The 14,766-nt window shown below is 29.5% G+C and overlaps 1 protein-coding gene and 1 pseudogene across 1 annotated transcript; one reads left to right on the top strand and one right to left on the bottom strand.

Annotated features, from left to right (window-relative positions):
- The first annotated feature begins 5,490 nt into the window (after positions 1-5,490).
- Positions 5,491-7,333, top strand: LOC107935041 (U-box domain-containing protein 26). The gene has a single exon (XM_016867576.2). The coding sequence runs from the start codon at positions 5,856-5,858 to the stop codon at positions 7,104-7,106; it is 1,251 nt and encodes a 416-aa protein (XP_016723065.1). The 5' UTR covers positions 5,491-5,855; the 3' UTR covers positions 7,107-7,333.
- A 3,197-nt stretch (positions 7,334-10,530) lies between these two features.
- Positions 10,531-12,353, bottom strand: LOC107935015 (transcription factor bHLH95-like; annotated as a pseudogene).
- Positions 12,354-14,766: the final 2,413 nt, after the last annotated feature.

The raw sequence follows: 14,766 nt of genomic DNA, 5'->3' as shown, positions 1-14,766 counted from the left end.
TCGGTCCAATTTTTAAATTGGTGGTATATTTGTAAGTATTCAATTCAATCAAAACTACCCAATTTTAATATGCAAAAAAGGAATATGATCAATTAGGGGGAGTTAATTTGTAATAAATCCCTCAAAATACGATAGTACAAAGCACCCAATCTTAGGGTGGGTTTGGATGGGCGGTGTGTTTAGTTCCGGTGAGGTTAAAAACAGCGGTGGCGGTGATATTAGGTACTGTAGCGGTGAGATTGGATACTGTAGCGGTGAGATTAGAAACAGCGGTGGAGTGTGTGTTTGGATTCAAACGCAGTTGTAGCGGTGAGGTGAAAATAGAAAATGACTTTTAAGGACATTAGATTAAAAATATATATAATAGAAGTTTTTAAAATTATTTAACAATTACAAAATTAATAAATAATTAAAAATTATTACAATTATATTTATTTTTAATAATAAATAATTAAAAATAAATTAAAACTAGAGAAAAATTCAAAAATATCAAAATATTTTACAGATTATATTCATAATAAAATATCAAAATATTTTAAATATACAATAAAATATTTTTAAATTATATTCATAATAAAATATCAAAATATTTTACAGATTATATTTGAATCAAATAATAAAATATAAATTAAATTGTATTTATACTAAATTTATAAATAAAAATTATAATTTTATTGTAAATTAAATCATATTAAATAATGACATATTAAACTTATGTTATCTGTTTTAAATAAAATAAATAATAAAGGAAGAATTGGAGGGGTAAAATAATAATTACTCTTATTTTTGGACTTCCAAATCAGTCCACTGAAGCTTTTAACTCCAGCCAATATTTTAGGTTACAGTGAGGTGAAAAATGCTTACTGGTGTGCTTGCCAAACACCCCAAATAGAGCTGCGTTTCAGTTCAAATTTTTTTTACTCTTTAAATCTCACCACACTGAAACTTGCTGGTGATCCAAAGGAGCCCCTAGACTTTGACAAATATTGTAGGGAAATAGGGGGAATCTGTCGTGAGTTTTGTCATCATTTATGGCATATTCCTGCCAATGATGCTTTTGATGGGTTAGAAGTTGCGTCTGCGTCCGGTTTGAGTTCGAGTTTTATTTTACGTAAATTATATATATTTTTTATTTTTTTATTTAAATTTTATAATACATAATTTTTTGTATATATATTATTTATATTTATAATTATAATGATGCTTTTACATATAACTTTTAAAAAAATGGCATATTCTTGGAAATCTTCTATTAAATTTATGATAAGATTTGCGATTAGAGCTTAGTACAATGAATGATATTTAAAAAAAAAAGAGTATTTTTCATTAATTTTATTGGATGATAAATGGAATTGGTGAAGTGCTCCACTAGAAAATTATTTTGTGGGGGTGTTTGAAAATATGCTACCTTTGTACCCCTCAAGTTCACATGGGAATAAAAAAAATTCGAAATTAAATTATATATTTTTATGATAAGTAAAAATATGATTTATATGTTTATAAATTTCAAAAAATTAAATTAAATTTTTATGATAATAAAAATATAAAGTAAATATATAATGACAGACTTTTAACATTTTAATTTTTTTCCGAACAATTTTATTATAGATTCTAATGATATGTGTTCTTTTTGATATAATATTTAGAACTACTAATAACTCTTTCTCAACTCATTAATAAAAAGATAATGTGCTTCAGCACACTTAAAAATTGAGCCTACATCCTCTTACATTGATAATAATTTTTATAACAATCGAGCTAAGACTCAATCTATTGATAGTTCCTTGACGAAACTCTTGATAGAACATAAGTAAAAAAGGGAATCCAAATTTATTTTACCCTAAATTTAAAAACTATAAAATCTAAGTTTCATGCATTGTACCAACTTGAAAGGGCACAAAATTCAATGTTGAGTCATTGGATAATGTTTTTCTTTGAATGCCAAAATTCCAAGTGAAAAAAATTTGTTGCTTATCTTGTTTAATAAATAAACAAATAAATAAAGGTTAAATTTATCTATTAGTCCTTGTATGATGCATAAGCTATAAATTTAGTTCATATATTCTAATTTGATTATTTTAATTAATAGCTTTAATGGTTATTGTTTGAATGAGAATTGAAATCGAAAAAATATAAGGATTAAAAATGTTTAACAATTACTTAATACACGGCTCGTGCCAAAATTTTACTTAACATATTTAATTACTACCATTAGATATTTTGGAAAAATATAAGAATTGAAATTAACCAAAATAGAGTGTAAAGACTAAATTCATAATATTCGTATAGTATAAGGGATTGATAGCAATATTTAACCATAAATGAATAAACTCTGTTACACTCAAAGGAGGTGGAAACACGTGCTGGTTTGGCACGTGCATCGGGGCAGGCAAATATTGAGTAGGCTGTAGCGGCAATTCATTGCCGGGTTGACCGGATACAGCAAGGAGGGCGGGCGCGTGGATCGTGTGGCGCACTGTTCCCATCACGCGTGTGCGCCTCCGCCGCTAAACGGCACCGACTTTTTCCACCTCTCTTTCCTTTTGCTCTCTTTTAGGTATCCCCTTCCAAATTTACTATCTTAAGCCCTTCAATTCCTCTGATAATTGAATCCATTAATATGATTAAATAAATCTACAGCCATTTAACTAATCCGAATAAATTTAAGATAAAATCCGAATAAATTTAAGATAAAATTTACAAATTTTCATAAAATAAAATTCGAACCCAAAATCTCAAAATTCTTAAATTAAAATAAATATGTGCTAAGCTTTTACGTAATGATGAAATGCAAAATCTAAACACTTCATGTTTACTATAGAGGTGTTCATGGGTAAGGTCAAACCTTCACCAAATTCTAAAACAATTTTCAAGCCTAAGCTTTAAGGTTGATATCAATCCGGTTCGATTCGGTCGAGTTTTTTCAAATTTTTTTAACCAGTCATCATAATTCAATTTGATTTTTTATTTTTAGAATTTCTTTTTAGTAGAAAATAGACAATACTAGGCAATTACAATAATCAATTCATAAATAAACGGAGCAAAGAGTCTGTCAGCACATTTAGCCATGTGATCTGCAACTCCGTTTTGATCCCTTGAAATATGTCGGACATGAACCTCTCATCTTCGTCGCAACAATTGATGTAATAACTTTTGTTTTATGACATTCGAATATGATTCAACAAAATGTCAAAGTATTTTTCATAAGTATTTCTAAATTACACTAAATTTTCAAAAAAAAAATTCACTATTTTAAATATAAAATTATATATTTTTATATCATAAAAATTAAAATTAACTATAAATTAAATATTTTTTTTCAAAATTTCATAAATTATTCAAACACATTTAAATCGATTTTTTATTTTTTCAGCTCAACCCTACTAAACTTAACCTAACCCATAACTCATTCCATTATATTCAAATCCGACTCAAAATAAACTAAAAACACCTCTCTATTATTATAAGAAAGGGATATTTAGTTGACGTAAATAGTATACATAGAGCGGAAAAGAATATTGTAAGGGGTCCAATCTATTCAACATCGTCCACTCATTTTGGACCCACCCACTTCTATTTGATGTTATTATCCACCATTTTTATTTTTATTTTTTATGAATTTTTTTGATTGGTCAAAAGAAAAGTGGAGAGACAATCTGGAGGGTGGACCCCACATATTCCTCTGTTTATAAAAATAAACATATATCTTAGTCTTTGACCTTTGACTGCCACTACCACTGTATTAATATCAGACAATTCAAACATAATAATTAAATATCCCAATCACTTTCTTCCTCCCACTATTTGATTAAGATTAGATTCCCATTATCCTTATCTAACATTTTATTTTTTTATCGAGTCTTAATTCAATTAGTATAAGTATTAGTGTCATGTTGAGTCGTTAATAGTTATTGCTTATCTTATTAAAAGTTTTGACCATATCTGTTATTTTTGATAAAATACTTAGAACTACTCATAACTACTCTCTAACTCATATTCTTTTACATTGGAGTAATTTTCATGCCAATTGAGCTAAAACTCAATTCGCTAAAATATAATATGATGTTAAGTTAAATAAAAACTCAAAAAATAGTAATTATCTAAACATTAATCTTAAAACAGATATTTATATTCAAAATTCATAAAACAAAACCCATTTAATACGAAAATCAAGAATTGAATAGTAAATTTAAAAAAAAAAACCAATTAAAGGAATCCAAAAATTTTCTGTATTTGATATTTTATTACTTTTACTCTTACGGCTTTTAAAAGCAACCTAAGAATACCATTATGAAGCTAATTATAGGCAAAAAAAAGAAAAAGAGAAAGAAAATATTTGTGGAATCTTTTAGTCATTGCCACCTTTTTTTTAAGCCACAAAAGCTCGAAAGGTGCCATTGGTTTGATTTTTATTTTATATTTTTTTTAAAAATTTAATTCAGTCACATAATAAAGCAAAGATTTGACACCCCACCAGGCACCAGACTGTAAAAGCGTTGCCCTTAATTTTTGTCCTCTTTAATCCCATGGGACATACAAACCATAACAGCATGCACCATACACACAAAAAAGGAAGAAGAAGAAATTCAATGTTTTTTATAAAAAAATAAAATTGAATGAATTTTAATCCTAGTATATTTGGTATTTTCAAAAAAAAAAGATAGTGCAGTATGTATGAAAACACCAAACTATAAGGATTTAATTGCAAAAGACACTTACGTCAATGATAAAAGTCTAATTATGATTTTAGTCCCTCTACTATTTTATTAGTAAGTCTAAAAGAAAAATTTTCAAATAAATAAAAAAAATCGTATTTCTTAAAAATACTTTTATATAATATTTTGAAGTTAATTTTGTTGTTTTAAATATAAAACCTCGTTAAACCTCATTAAAATAAAATTAATCAATTCAATTTAGATAAAATTCGAAATTGTAAATTGTAAATTAAAATAGTTAAAAATATCAAGATTCAGATTGATTTTAAGTTAGATTACATTTTATCTATTTTATTCGAAAAAATGAGTAAAATAGTTATTGTACATTAAATTAAAGAGTAAATTGATCATTTCTATTAAAAATTTAATTCATTTTTACTGTTAAAAACTGGCGTAACTAACAGAATAACTAAACAATTACACATGGTGTGCCATGTGAGTAGCCATGTGTACTCATGGTGAAGCCAAGATATTAATCTTGGAGGGGCCAAGTTACAATTAGACGTGCTACGTAATAATCGATTCAAAAGAAGTAGTATTCCAACATAACAATCGATTTCACATAAAAACAATTGATTCAAAAAAGTAATATTTTTAAAAAATTATAAAAATCGATTTATATTTTTAGGAGGATTATAGTATATATCTACAAAGAGTTAAATTACAAAAAACTTTAAACCTAGGGGGAGCCATGGTCCCCGAGCCTCTACTACGTTTCACCATTAATGTGTACCTTATTATAACATATAATAGTAAATTTTTAATAGTATAGATGAATAAATTTATTATCTAATATATAAAGAAAAAATACTTGATGGTACAATTACCGCAAACCAATAGTGGGTGTAATCAGAAGTTAGTTTTTAGGGTGAAAAAAAGTAAAAGAAAAAAAACAGAAAAAGTAGGAACCAAACAAAGTGAGCACATTTCCTTTGACCAAACCTTTTGCTTGGTTACCCAGTTAGGTTCCACAGACCGGACTTATAACTGTCACACGTGTGGATCTTGTCTCTCTGTTCCAACCTGTTTTTTTTTTTTTCATATAAAGCTTTCGAAACCAAAAACCACGCATCATTCACAGAGAATTTCCAGTGTCCTTTTTTTAAAAGAAAAAAAAAATTATCTGTTCTTGCTTTGGAGATGCCTGGAAGTATAGAGCCTTTAGATTTGTGTAATGTTCAAGTTCCGTACTATTTCAGGTGCCCAATCTCACTCGAATTAATGCGAGACCCGGTAACTGTTAGCACCGGCCAGACCTATGACCGAACCAGTATCGAGTCATGGGCTGCTACCGGCAACACCACTTGTCCGGTCACTCGAGCACCACTGTCGGATTTCACTCTCATCCCTAACCACACACTTCGCCGGCTTATACAAGATTGGTGTGTTGCGAACCGGGCTTTTGGTATTGAACGAATTCCCACGCCTAAACAACCGGCTGAACCGGGTATGGTTAGGTCGTTGTTGAACCAGGCTTCAACGGTTTCGAATCCGTTTTCGGTTCGTCATTCTGCTTTGGTTCGACTCAAGGGGTTGGCTCGGGAATCGGAGAAGAATCGCAACGTGATTTGTTCTCATGAGGCTAAGGAGATACTGATGAGGATTGTGTTTACCGATGTGAGTTCCGTTTCGTCGGAGTTGAGCCAGGAGGCGCTTGCGGTTTTGGTGATGTTTCAACTCAGTGAGTCTGAGTGCACGGAGATCAGTTCAGATTCGAACAGAGTGGTGTATTTGTCGGAACTCTTGTTCCATTCCTCGATCGAAGTACGAGTCAACTCAGCTTCGCTCATCGAAACCATTCTCGCCGGGCTGAGATCATCAGATCTCCGATCTGAGATTTGCAATGTGGATGAAATCTTCGCCGGCGTTACCGATATATTGAAAAACCTAAGTTCGTATCCACGCGCGTTGAGGATCGGCGTTCGAGCTCTTTTCGCCTTGTGCTTACTGAAACAAACTAGGCACAAAGCCGTACAAGCCGGAGCTGCCGAAACGTTGATTGACCGGTTAACTGATCTAGACAAGTGTGATGCCGAACGAGCCCTAGCAACGATAGAACTCTTATGCCGGATCCCCTCGGGTTGCTCCGCCTTCGCCTCACACGCGCTCACTGTCCCGCTTTTGGTAAAGACGATACTGAGGATCTCCGACAGGGCCACGGAATACGCCGCTGGTGCGTTGATGGCACTCTGTTCGGAATCGGAACAGAGTCAAAAGGACGCGGTGAGCGCGGGCGTTCTGACTCAGCTGCTGCTGCTGGTTCAAAGCGATTGTACGGACAGGGCTAAGAGGAAAGCTCAAATGCTGCTTAAATTGCTTCGGGATTCGTGGCCTGAAGATTCCATCGGAAATTCGGATGATTTCGCTTGCAGTGAAATCGTACCCTTTTGAAAACGATAAGTACTTCACCCAGATTCTCCATTAAAAAGAAGACCAATATTTTTAAATTTTTATTATTTTTGCTTAAATCAAAAACCTAAAAATTTAAAATAATAATTTCTGGGTTTTTTTTAGTGTTTAGATCAAAGTATATAGAGGAAGACTGTAATTTTCATGTATCTAATTTTTTGTACCTAAGAATTTTTGTTAAAAGCAAATCAATATGAAAATGTTAGCTCTGTTCTTGCTCCTATCAATTTCAATCCTTCCTATCAACCAATTTCCATTTCAATTAAATAATCAATATTTAAAATATATTTTAAAATTTTATAAAATTAATTTAATAATGTAATTTTTTTATTTTAAAAAAATATCTTTTTTAAAAAAAATTAATTTGATTTGATCAATGTTATGAAGATTTAAATAAAAATGTGGAAATGATTTGATTTGATAGATGTGAGTGAACACATGTTTCATAGCTGTTAAGCAGTCTTTTCTTGGAAATTAGAGTTGAACGTTGGCTCTATCATTTATTTATAAAATTAACTATTCGATAATACTTATAGATAAATAAAAGAATATATTTTAAACTTAGATTGATTTAAAAATAATAGAAATAAATTCGTGACGTTAAAACTGTTTCATAAATAAAACTAAACTATAAAAGAGAATTGATATAGTTGACGTGAACAAAAATAATTAAAATATAAATTTATTAATGATATGTAATTTATCTAAAATTAAAACATAACCAAATCAATTGCACCAAGACCAAAATAATTTTTTGTATTTTATAGAACCGTAAAGAGGATAAATATTGAACACGAATTCTAAAATAAATCTAACTAAGTTTTTAACAATTAACAATAATATCAAGAACTTGTGAACAAAATCTGCATATGTTTTTGTTTTAAGGTTTGAGTTGTTATAATTATTTTGGCTTGTATAAAGAAACACCACACATTGGAAACACAGTACAGAATCCAGTTTCTGGTTATAGAAAGCTGATACTTAAATTTTTTTTTTAAATATCACATTCAAAACACTGAAATTTTGTCCCCTGGAATCCAGACCAGACCAGCCTCCTCTTCATCTTTCTTTTTCATTGCCCCTCGGGGCCTATTTTTTGGTCTGAAATCTGACAGTGAAAAATTGGGTTTCCTTTTTTATTACTATTTGTTGCTTTGTTTTGGTGGGGTTAAAGCTTTGAGACTGGGTTTTTGTTTTTTTGACAGCGGCTAAAAGATGGCTAAGGTTCTAGCATTTTCAATGGTTTCTCGCGTGCATGCTTTTAGGTCCACATAAGAATCATGTGCAGTGAATCATGGGGAAAAAAATTGTGGTATTAGGGATAGGGGTGTGCGGGGTTTTAAGTTTAGATTAAATCACATTTTAGGGTTTAAATTTGATAATTATTCTTATACTGAGACTTAGAAACTTAGAAACTTTTTTTATATAAATTAGTCCTTAATATTTTCTTGAAAAGCTCTGGAGTTTAAGTTTTAATATGGGAAAAATTATTAAATTTAGGGATTAACTTAGAAAAAAAAATTAAGCCTCAATTTAAAAAAGTTACTTAGTTCAGACTCCAATATGAGGACGATTATCAAACTCAATGACTAATTTTAACAAAAAAAATTGACCCCTGATATGAGAGTAATTACAAGTTTAGACACTACAATAGTGATTTAGCCTTTTATATTTTAAACATGTGCGGAGGAGATGATGGATGAGTCACATGTTGGTGGGAATTTATATAAAAACACGATGGTATCACATGGATTGGACCATGTTTTTTGAGTAGGTATTGTAGAGGTTGACGTCTCGTTGTGATTTAAACTCGAAAATTTAATTTATTTGTGAAATTTAAATTTGAAATTGACTTTTGAATTTAAAAAAAAATTTAAACTGAAATGATTAAAACTTTGAAATGATCTTAAAATACAATAATTTTATTTAAAATATTATAAGGCGAAACTTGAATAATTCAAACTAAAAATAATACAAATTCGAAATTGATGTAAATCGAGTTAGTCTAGCCATCGGTCTCATACAAGTTATAGATATAATTTCTATTTTAATATAGAATTTAATCTTTCTATTTTTATAATGTTATAAATAAGTTTAAATTTGATATAATGTTAAAATATATTGCACTGTTAATGAGAGAACTTGAGTTTGAACTTTAAAGACGACATTATTAGAAGGATAACTATAGACTCCAAAATAATTAGTCTTTACAGTAAAATAGACATAAAGGATACATTAATTACACATATACAAAATAAAATTTAAATTTATAACATCGTTGATTATTATCATTAAAATGATGATGTGAATTTTTTTTTAAAAAAGTACTAACATAAATAATTATTATATATAATTGAACATACTTAATTCAATATTCACATAAAAAAATTTACTTAATTATTTTAACAACATATAACTTTAGTTAAAAAGGGTCTCCTTGTAAGTTTCATATGGCCATAGATCATTTACTCCATGAGTATTTCTTATAGAAAATATAGCATATATATATATATATTTAAAAAAAAAACCCAACAATTATATATATTTGAAGGCTTAGGCCTTTTGAAGGTGGATTTATTTTTAATGCTGTGCATTTAATTTTTTTTTATCTCACATTATAATTTTTGTATAATTATCGTTATTTTTACATTAATAATAAGAAAACACACCGTTGATCTATAACAACCCTTAGTTTATCACATGCATGATTATGAAGAGACCCAACACATGATCTCACCAACAGCTTGTTTAAACATGTCTTCGACTTGGAATGTCTCTACCGACTGTTTAGAAGCTTCATTTGCCTGTTTATTTCACCCAACATATACAACTGTTTGTATCAAAATCCAACCCTATTTATAAGCCAGCAATACCATAAAAAAGGGGTTAATTTCACTAATGTCATCAAATTACGATTTAGATTTTTAATTTGATCTCAAGTTTTGAAATATTTTGATTGAGTCATTAAATTATTGGTATTGTAGCAATCAAATTAGTCTATGATTTTAGTCATTAGCTTGTTTGTTAAATGTGGAATCAACTATGATGTGGATCATATTCAAAAAACATATGCAGGGGAAAGGCTTGCCCCTTAAATGGAAAATTATGCTTTTTATTCTCAGAAAATTTATAAAAGTTTAAGTAAATAAATAGTAAAATTATTGTTTGTCCCCAAATAATAAATTTTGATTTAGTCCTAAAAACTATAAAGATATGTGTCAATACAACGGTGAAATTGTATTTTAGCTCACATAAAAATATATAATTTAATTTCTCCCCCCAATTTTTTTTAGTTTCGTCCCTACACATACGTGGATAAAATTATAAACACGTGTATACCAATTTTATGGACAACTTGAATCTGACTTATTAAAACATAGAAGATAAATAATCCTCTAAAATTTTATTGACATTATCTTTCTTCTTTAACATTTCAGACCAAATTATCTATGCGATAGGTAAAAATATGTTTACAATTTCATCCACTTACTTTAAATATGCTTCACGTTATATTCCAACTATTTATAACTCTTAAATTGATGACCAGGCTAATCGGTGTAATACTAATGTTATTTTGAGGACTCAATCAGACCAAACTTGGAATCTAAACCATAATTTGAAGGCATTAGGGCAATTAATCCTAATTTTGAAATCTTTAAATGATATGAATAAGTAGCTAAGAAAATTATCAAGTAAAAACATAGAAAACTTACACAGGCTTGAATCATGAACATGCTGTGCTTACAAAACGAAGAAACCTGAGCAGACACCACCTCCATTTTATGCTTCTTCAAGATATAGTAAATAGTGGCCAAAAGGCCTGGTTTTTTGGGTGAACACACGGTTTTTTGTGCTTCATTACCGCACACATTCAACACAAGGTTGGAAGATGTCCATGTCTCAAATGTTACAGGTCTGGATTGGGTCGACATTGAAAAGGAACTTGAAATTTTGGTTGCATTGTTGTTATTGGCTAAGTCAGTTGACGAAGAAGATACTTGATCAGCCAAGAATGCCTCCCTGCTTGAATATTCCAAAGTTTGGTTTTGAGTGTTCATCGCTAATGAGGGGTGGTAACCAACATTAATGGCTCCTTGGATTGATCTCTCTAGCTTTTTTTTTCTAGATTTTGGAGGGTTTGTTGTAGGGTTTTAATATAGTTTACTGCTTCATCAACTATGGTAGATTTGTCGGCCTGCACAGGATACAAGATTAAGTTAGAATATATATTTGATATTATTCCATCACAATTCACACACCCATACACACTCACACTACTAAACTACTAGCTTGTGGATCAATCATATCTTCGGAATAGTTTGGACACCCTTAATCAATAAGTCCACAATCTTCGGAATGGGGTGAACACCCAATATTGTGAAGTTCATATGTTCTTTTGACTCCCTATGGATCCTATTAAATTTGGAGTTGAATTGAATTGGATTCCATTTCAGGAGCAAGTTCTTTCAACTAGTTCTTTCTATTTATCATTTATAATGTTGAAACCTAGATTTTATTTAATGAATATCGAATTTCTTGCTACTCAATTCAACATGTGTAATCAAGATGCTAACTTCTTGAATTATAACATGTAGACCCATTTAATATTAACAACAAAACAAACATAAAAATATCCTACATTTTCCATAACTAGAATGACTAAAAGTTGGATAAATATTCAATTCAACGATAGATAGAGTGAAAAACACTAATAAACAAACACATAAGGTTTCTCATTATTAATATATTACAAGATACATTAATATCCTCACTCATACTTGTTGAGACCCCAAAAATTTTTAAAGTTCAGAATTAATTTAGGTATGTAAATCATTGACCCTCTAAATCTAAAATATCATTCACAGTTATATAAATATAAATATAAATATAAATATAAATAAAATACCTTGGGAGGAAGGTGAGGGAGCAAAGCATGAAGATTAGAGAACATGTTCCTCATCTTCTTCCTACGTTCTCTTTCTGTCCATATATGCATGTCATGTTCATCATCTGATTCACTCCCTTTCTTCTTCTTCTTGGTCTCTGCTTGTGAATTATCTTCTTGTTGTTGGTTATTGTTATGGGTTGCAGATTTATCTTCACTGCCAAGACCAGGTGAATTATTGTTGTTGTCTGAAATGGATAAAGGCCGTGACTGGTGGTTTTTTTCCCACAACAAGAAGCTTTCATGGCGGCCTTCTTCAGACATGATGATAGCTAAGTAGGTTGAAAGAGAAAGGGGAATTAAGGGAAGACGTGATGATGCTGAAGATAAAGAGAGGAGGCGTTTAAAAGGTGGCAAAGAAAGGACGAATACACTGTTTTGATGAGTCCAAAATACAATCATTAGGCAATGCCGTTACTATATATGAATCAAAACAAAACGTATATATATAGGCATACAGATTATTATCACCAACTTGGATTTAATGGTAAAACAGTTTATATTTTTCAACTTTGTGTGGATTGAGTGTTAGCTCGATTGACACCAGTATTGTTGCTAGTGCTGGAGAACGTGGATTCAAGTGCGTTAAAGCGCGTTGTCATCCTATGTAAGGGTTTAGGAGTGGCTATGACTAATTCTAAACATTCTATTAAATATATATAACTTTATCCCCGAATTTGTCTATTTGTACCTAGTTGGTCGCTAAACTTGTATCCTGTCAACACTTTCTCTATATAAATAAATATATCAACTATATAATATTAGGCTTGGGGATGGAGATAATACGATTTGAACTCATGCCTATAGTCCCTCATCAACTCAATCAACAAGTCTCTATTGATATTTAAAAGGATTTGGGCCAAGGTTTTCAGGATTAGGTTAATGGTTGATCAGTTACATCATCAGTTTTTTATTTGATTAAATAAATTATTAAAATATATATTAAAAAATATAAAAAAATCCAGTTCAATCAATTCATGAATTAGTCATTTTAATCCCTTATTTCAAATCGGTGTCTCGATTGGTTCTTAATACAACTAGCCAGTCTAATTCAATTTTAAAAATAGGGTTTGAAAAAAAATCTAAAAAATAAATTTAGATAAAAGAAAATTAGGGTTGTTTTAAATAGAGACCAGGTTTGAGCTCCAACAGCTTAGCTCAATTCATTTTCTGATTTTTCAATATAAATTTTATTTCTATAAATTATGTAAATCATATCATATAAAAATAAAATTTATAATGATTTGTAAATATTAAAAAATATCTGTTTGTGTTTAATATTTTAATAAAAAATATAGAATAATTAAATATTAAATTAAAAATATTTTGATTTAAAAAATAAAAATTAATATGAATATTGTTTAAAATAGACTTGAGTTAGTCAATTATAGAGACTCATATTTCAAGTCAAATCAAATGTATACAAATATAAAGTACACTAATATCATCTATAATCTTACCTCGAACCAGATCCGACCTATCCAAAAAATTCTAAAAAAATATAGAGTTTAGAAAGCCAATGCAATTACTTGATGGGTAATGAAGGATGAAACTGGGGGCAATCAATTTTGGGTTTGGGTTGAAAGGCAACAATCTTATTATAGGTTCTAATCATATTTGTTTTTTTTTTGCACCATACTTAGAATTATTCATAGCCCCTCCCAATCCATAAATAGAAGGATAATGCACTTCAACGCACTCAAATCTACGTCCTCTTGCATTGACAATAATGTTCATGCCAATCGAGTTAATACTTAATCAGCTATATTTTTATATTTATGTATAATTAAAAATTTTATATAAAATGTAGAATCAAATTTTTATTTTTGTGTATGTTGTAAATTGTATGGAAAGGCATGTTGCCTTATTGTAATTTTGACAACCATGTTTGCTAACATGCTCAAATGTGAACTAAAAGCTTAAAATTATAGCCGAAAGTTATTGAAAATTAAAATTTACCACAATTGATTAATTATGAGTTAAATTTTAAATTGATTTAAATTTTAAAATAAATGTTGTAATTGAATCTTTAAATTTACATATTGTTTTAATTATTTTTTTTGTTAGTTTTGAGGTAAAATGTTAATTTGAATTCGACAGGTTTAATATATGTATCAATTTATACGTGTTTAAGAAATGAATCATGTCATTAGGGGCAAAGCGAAGAATATTTTTGAATGGTACGAAATTAAATTGTAATTTTTATAATAGTAAAAATGTAATTTCACTATTTTGATAGTCTATATCTTTATAATTTTTAAATGATTAAATCAATTTTTTATTATTTTTAAGGGGTAAAGTATAATTTTACCTTTACTAATTTAAATTTTTAAAATGTCTAAATGAAAAGTTTTTCATTTTAGGGAAGGCCGAGAACCTTGCCAAACTAGGGGTGTGCAAATTTCAGGTAAAACCGAATTAATTCGGTTAACCGACCAGATTAACCGGAAAAGTTCGGTTCTAAATTTTTTGAAAAAATTTTGGTTCGGTTAACGGTTAAGGGTTTAAAAGGATCAGTTAATTTGGTTAATGATAGTTGAAGTCGGTTAACCGATTGAACACTGCTACTGCCAGCCCTCCAATTACGCCCTTGCATGCCATATCTAAATTAACATTTAACACTAAAACTTACAATTAAACTTTTTGAATGATATTTTAGACTTTTTAAAACATATTCACAATTTAAAATTTGAGGAA

This window comes from Gossypium hirsutum, chromosome A03, assembly GCF_007990345.1.
Source record: "Gossypium hirsutum isolate 1008001.06 chromosome A03, Gossypium_hirsutum_v2.1, whole genome shotgun sequence".
NCBI classification, from domain to species: Eukaryota; Viridiplantae; Streptophyta; class Magnoliopsida; order Malvales; family Malvaceae; genus Gossypium; species Gossypium hirsutum.
Note: the sequence above shows the minus strand (reverse complement) of the source record. Positions and strands in the feature narration are given on the sequence as shown.

Coding starts and splice junctions, on each gene's coding strand:
- LOC107935041 (XM_016867576.2), top strand. CDS start 5,856: ATGCCTGGAAGTATAGAGCCTTTAGATTTGTGTAATGTTCAAGTTCCG.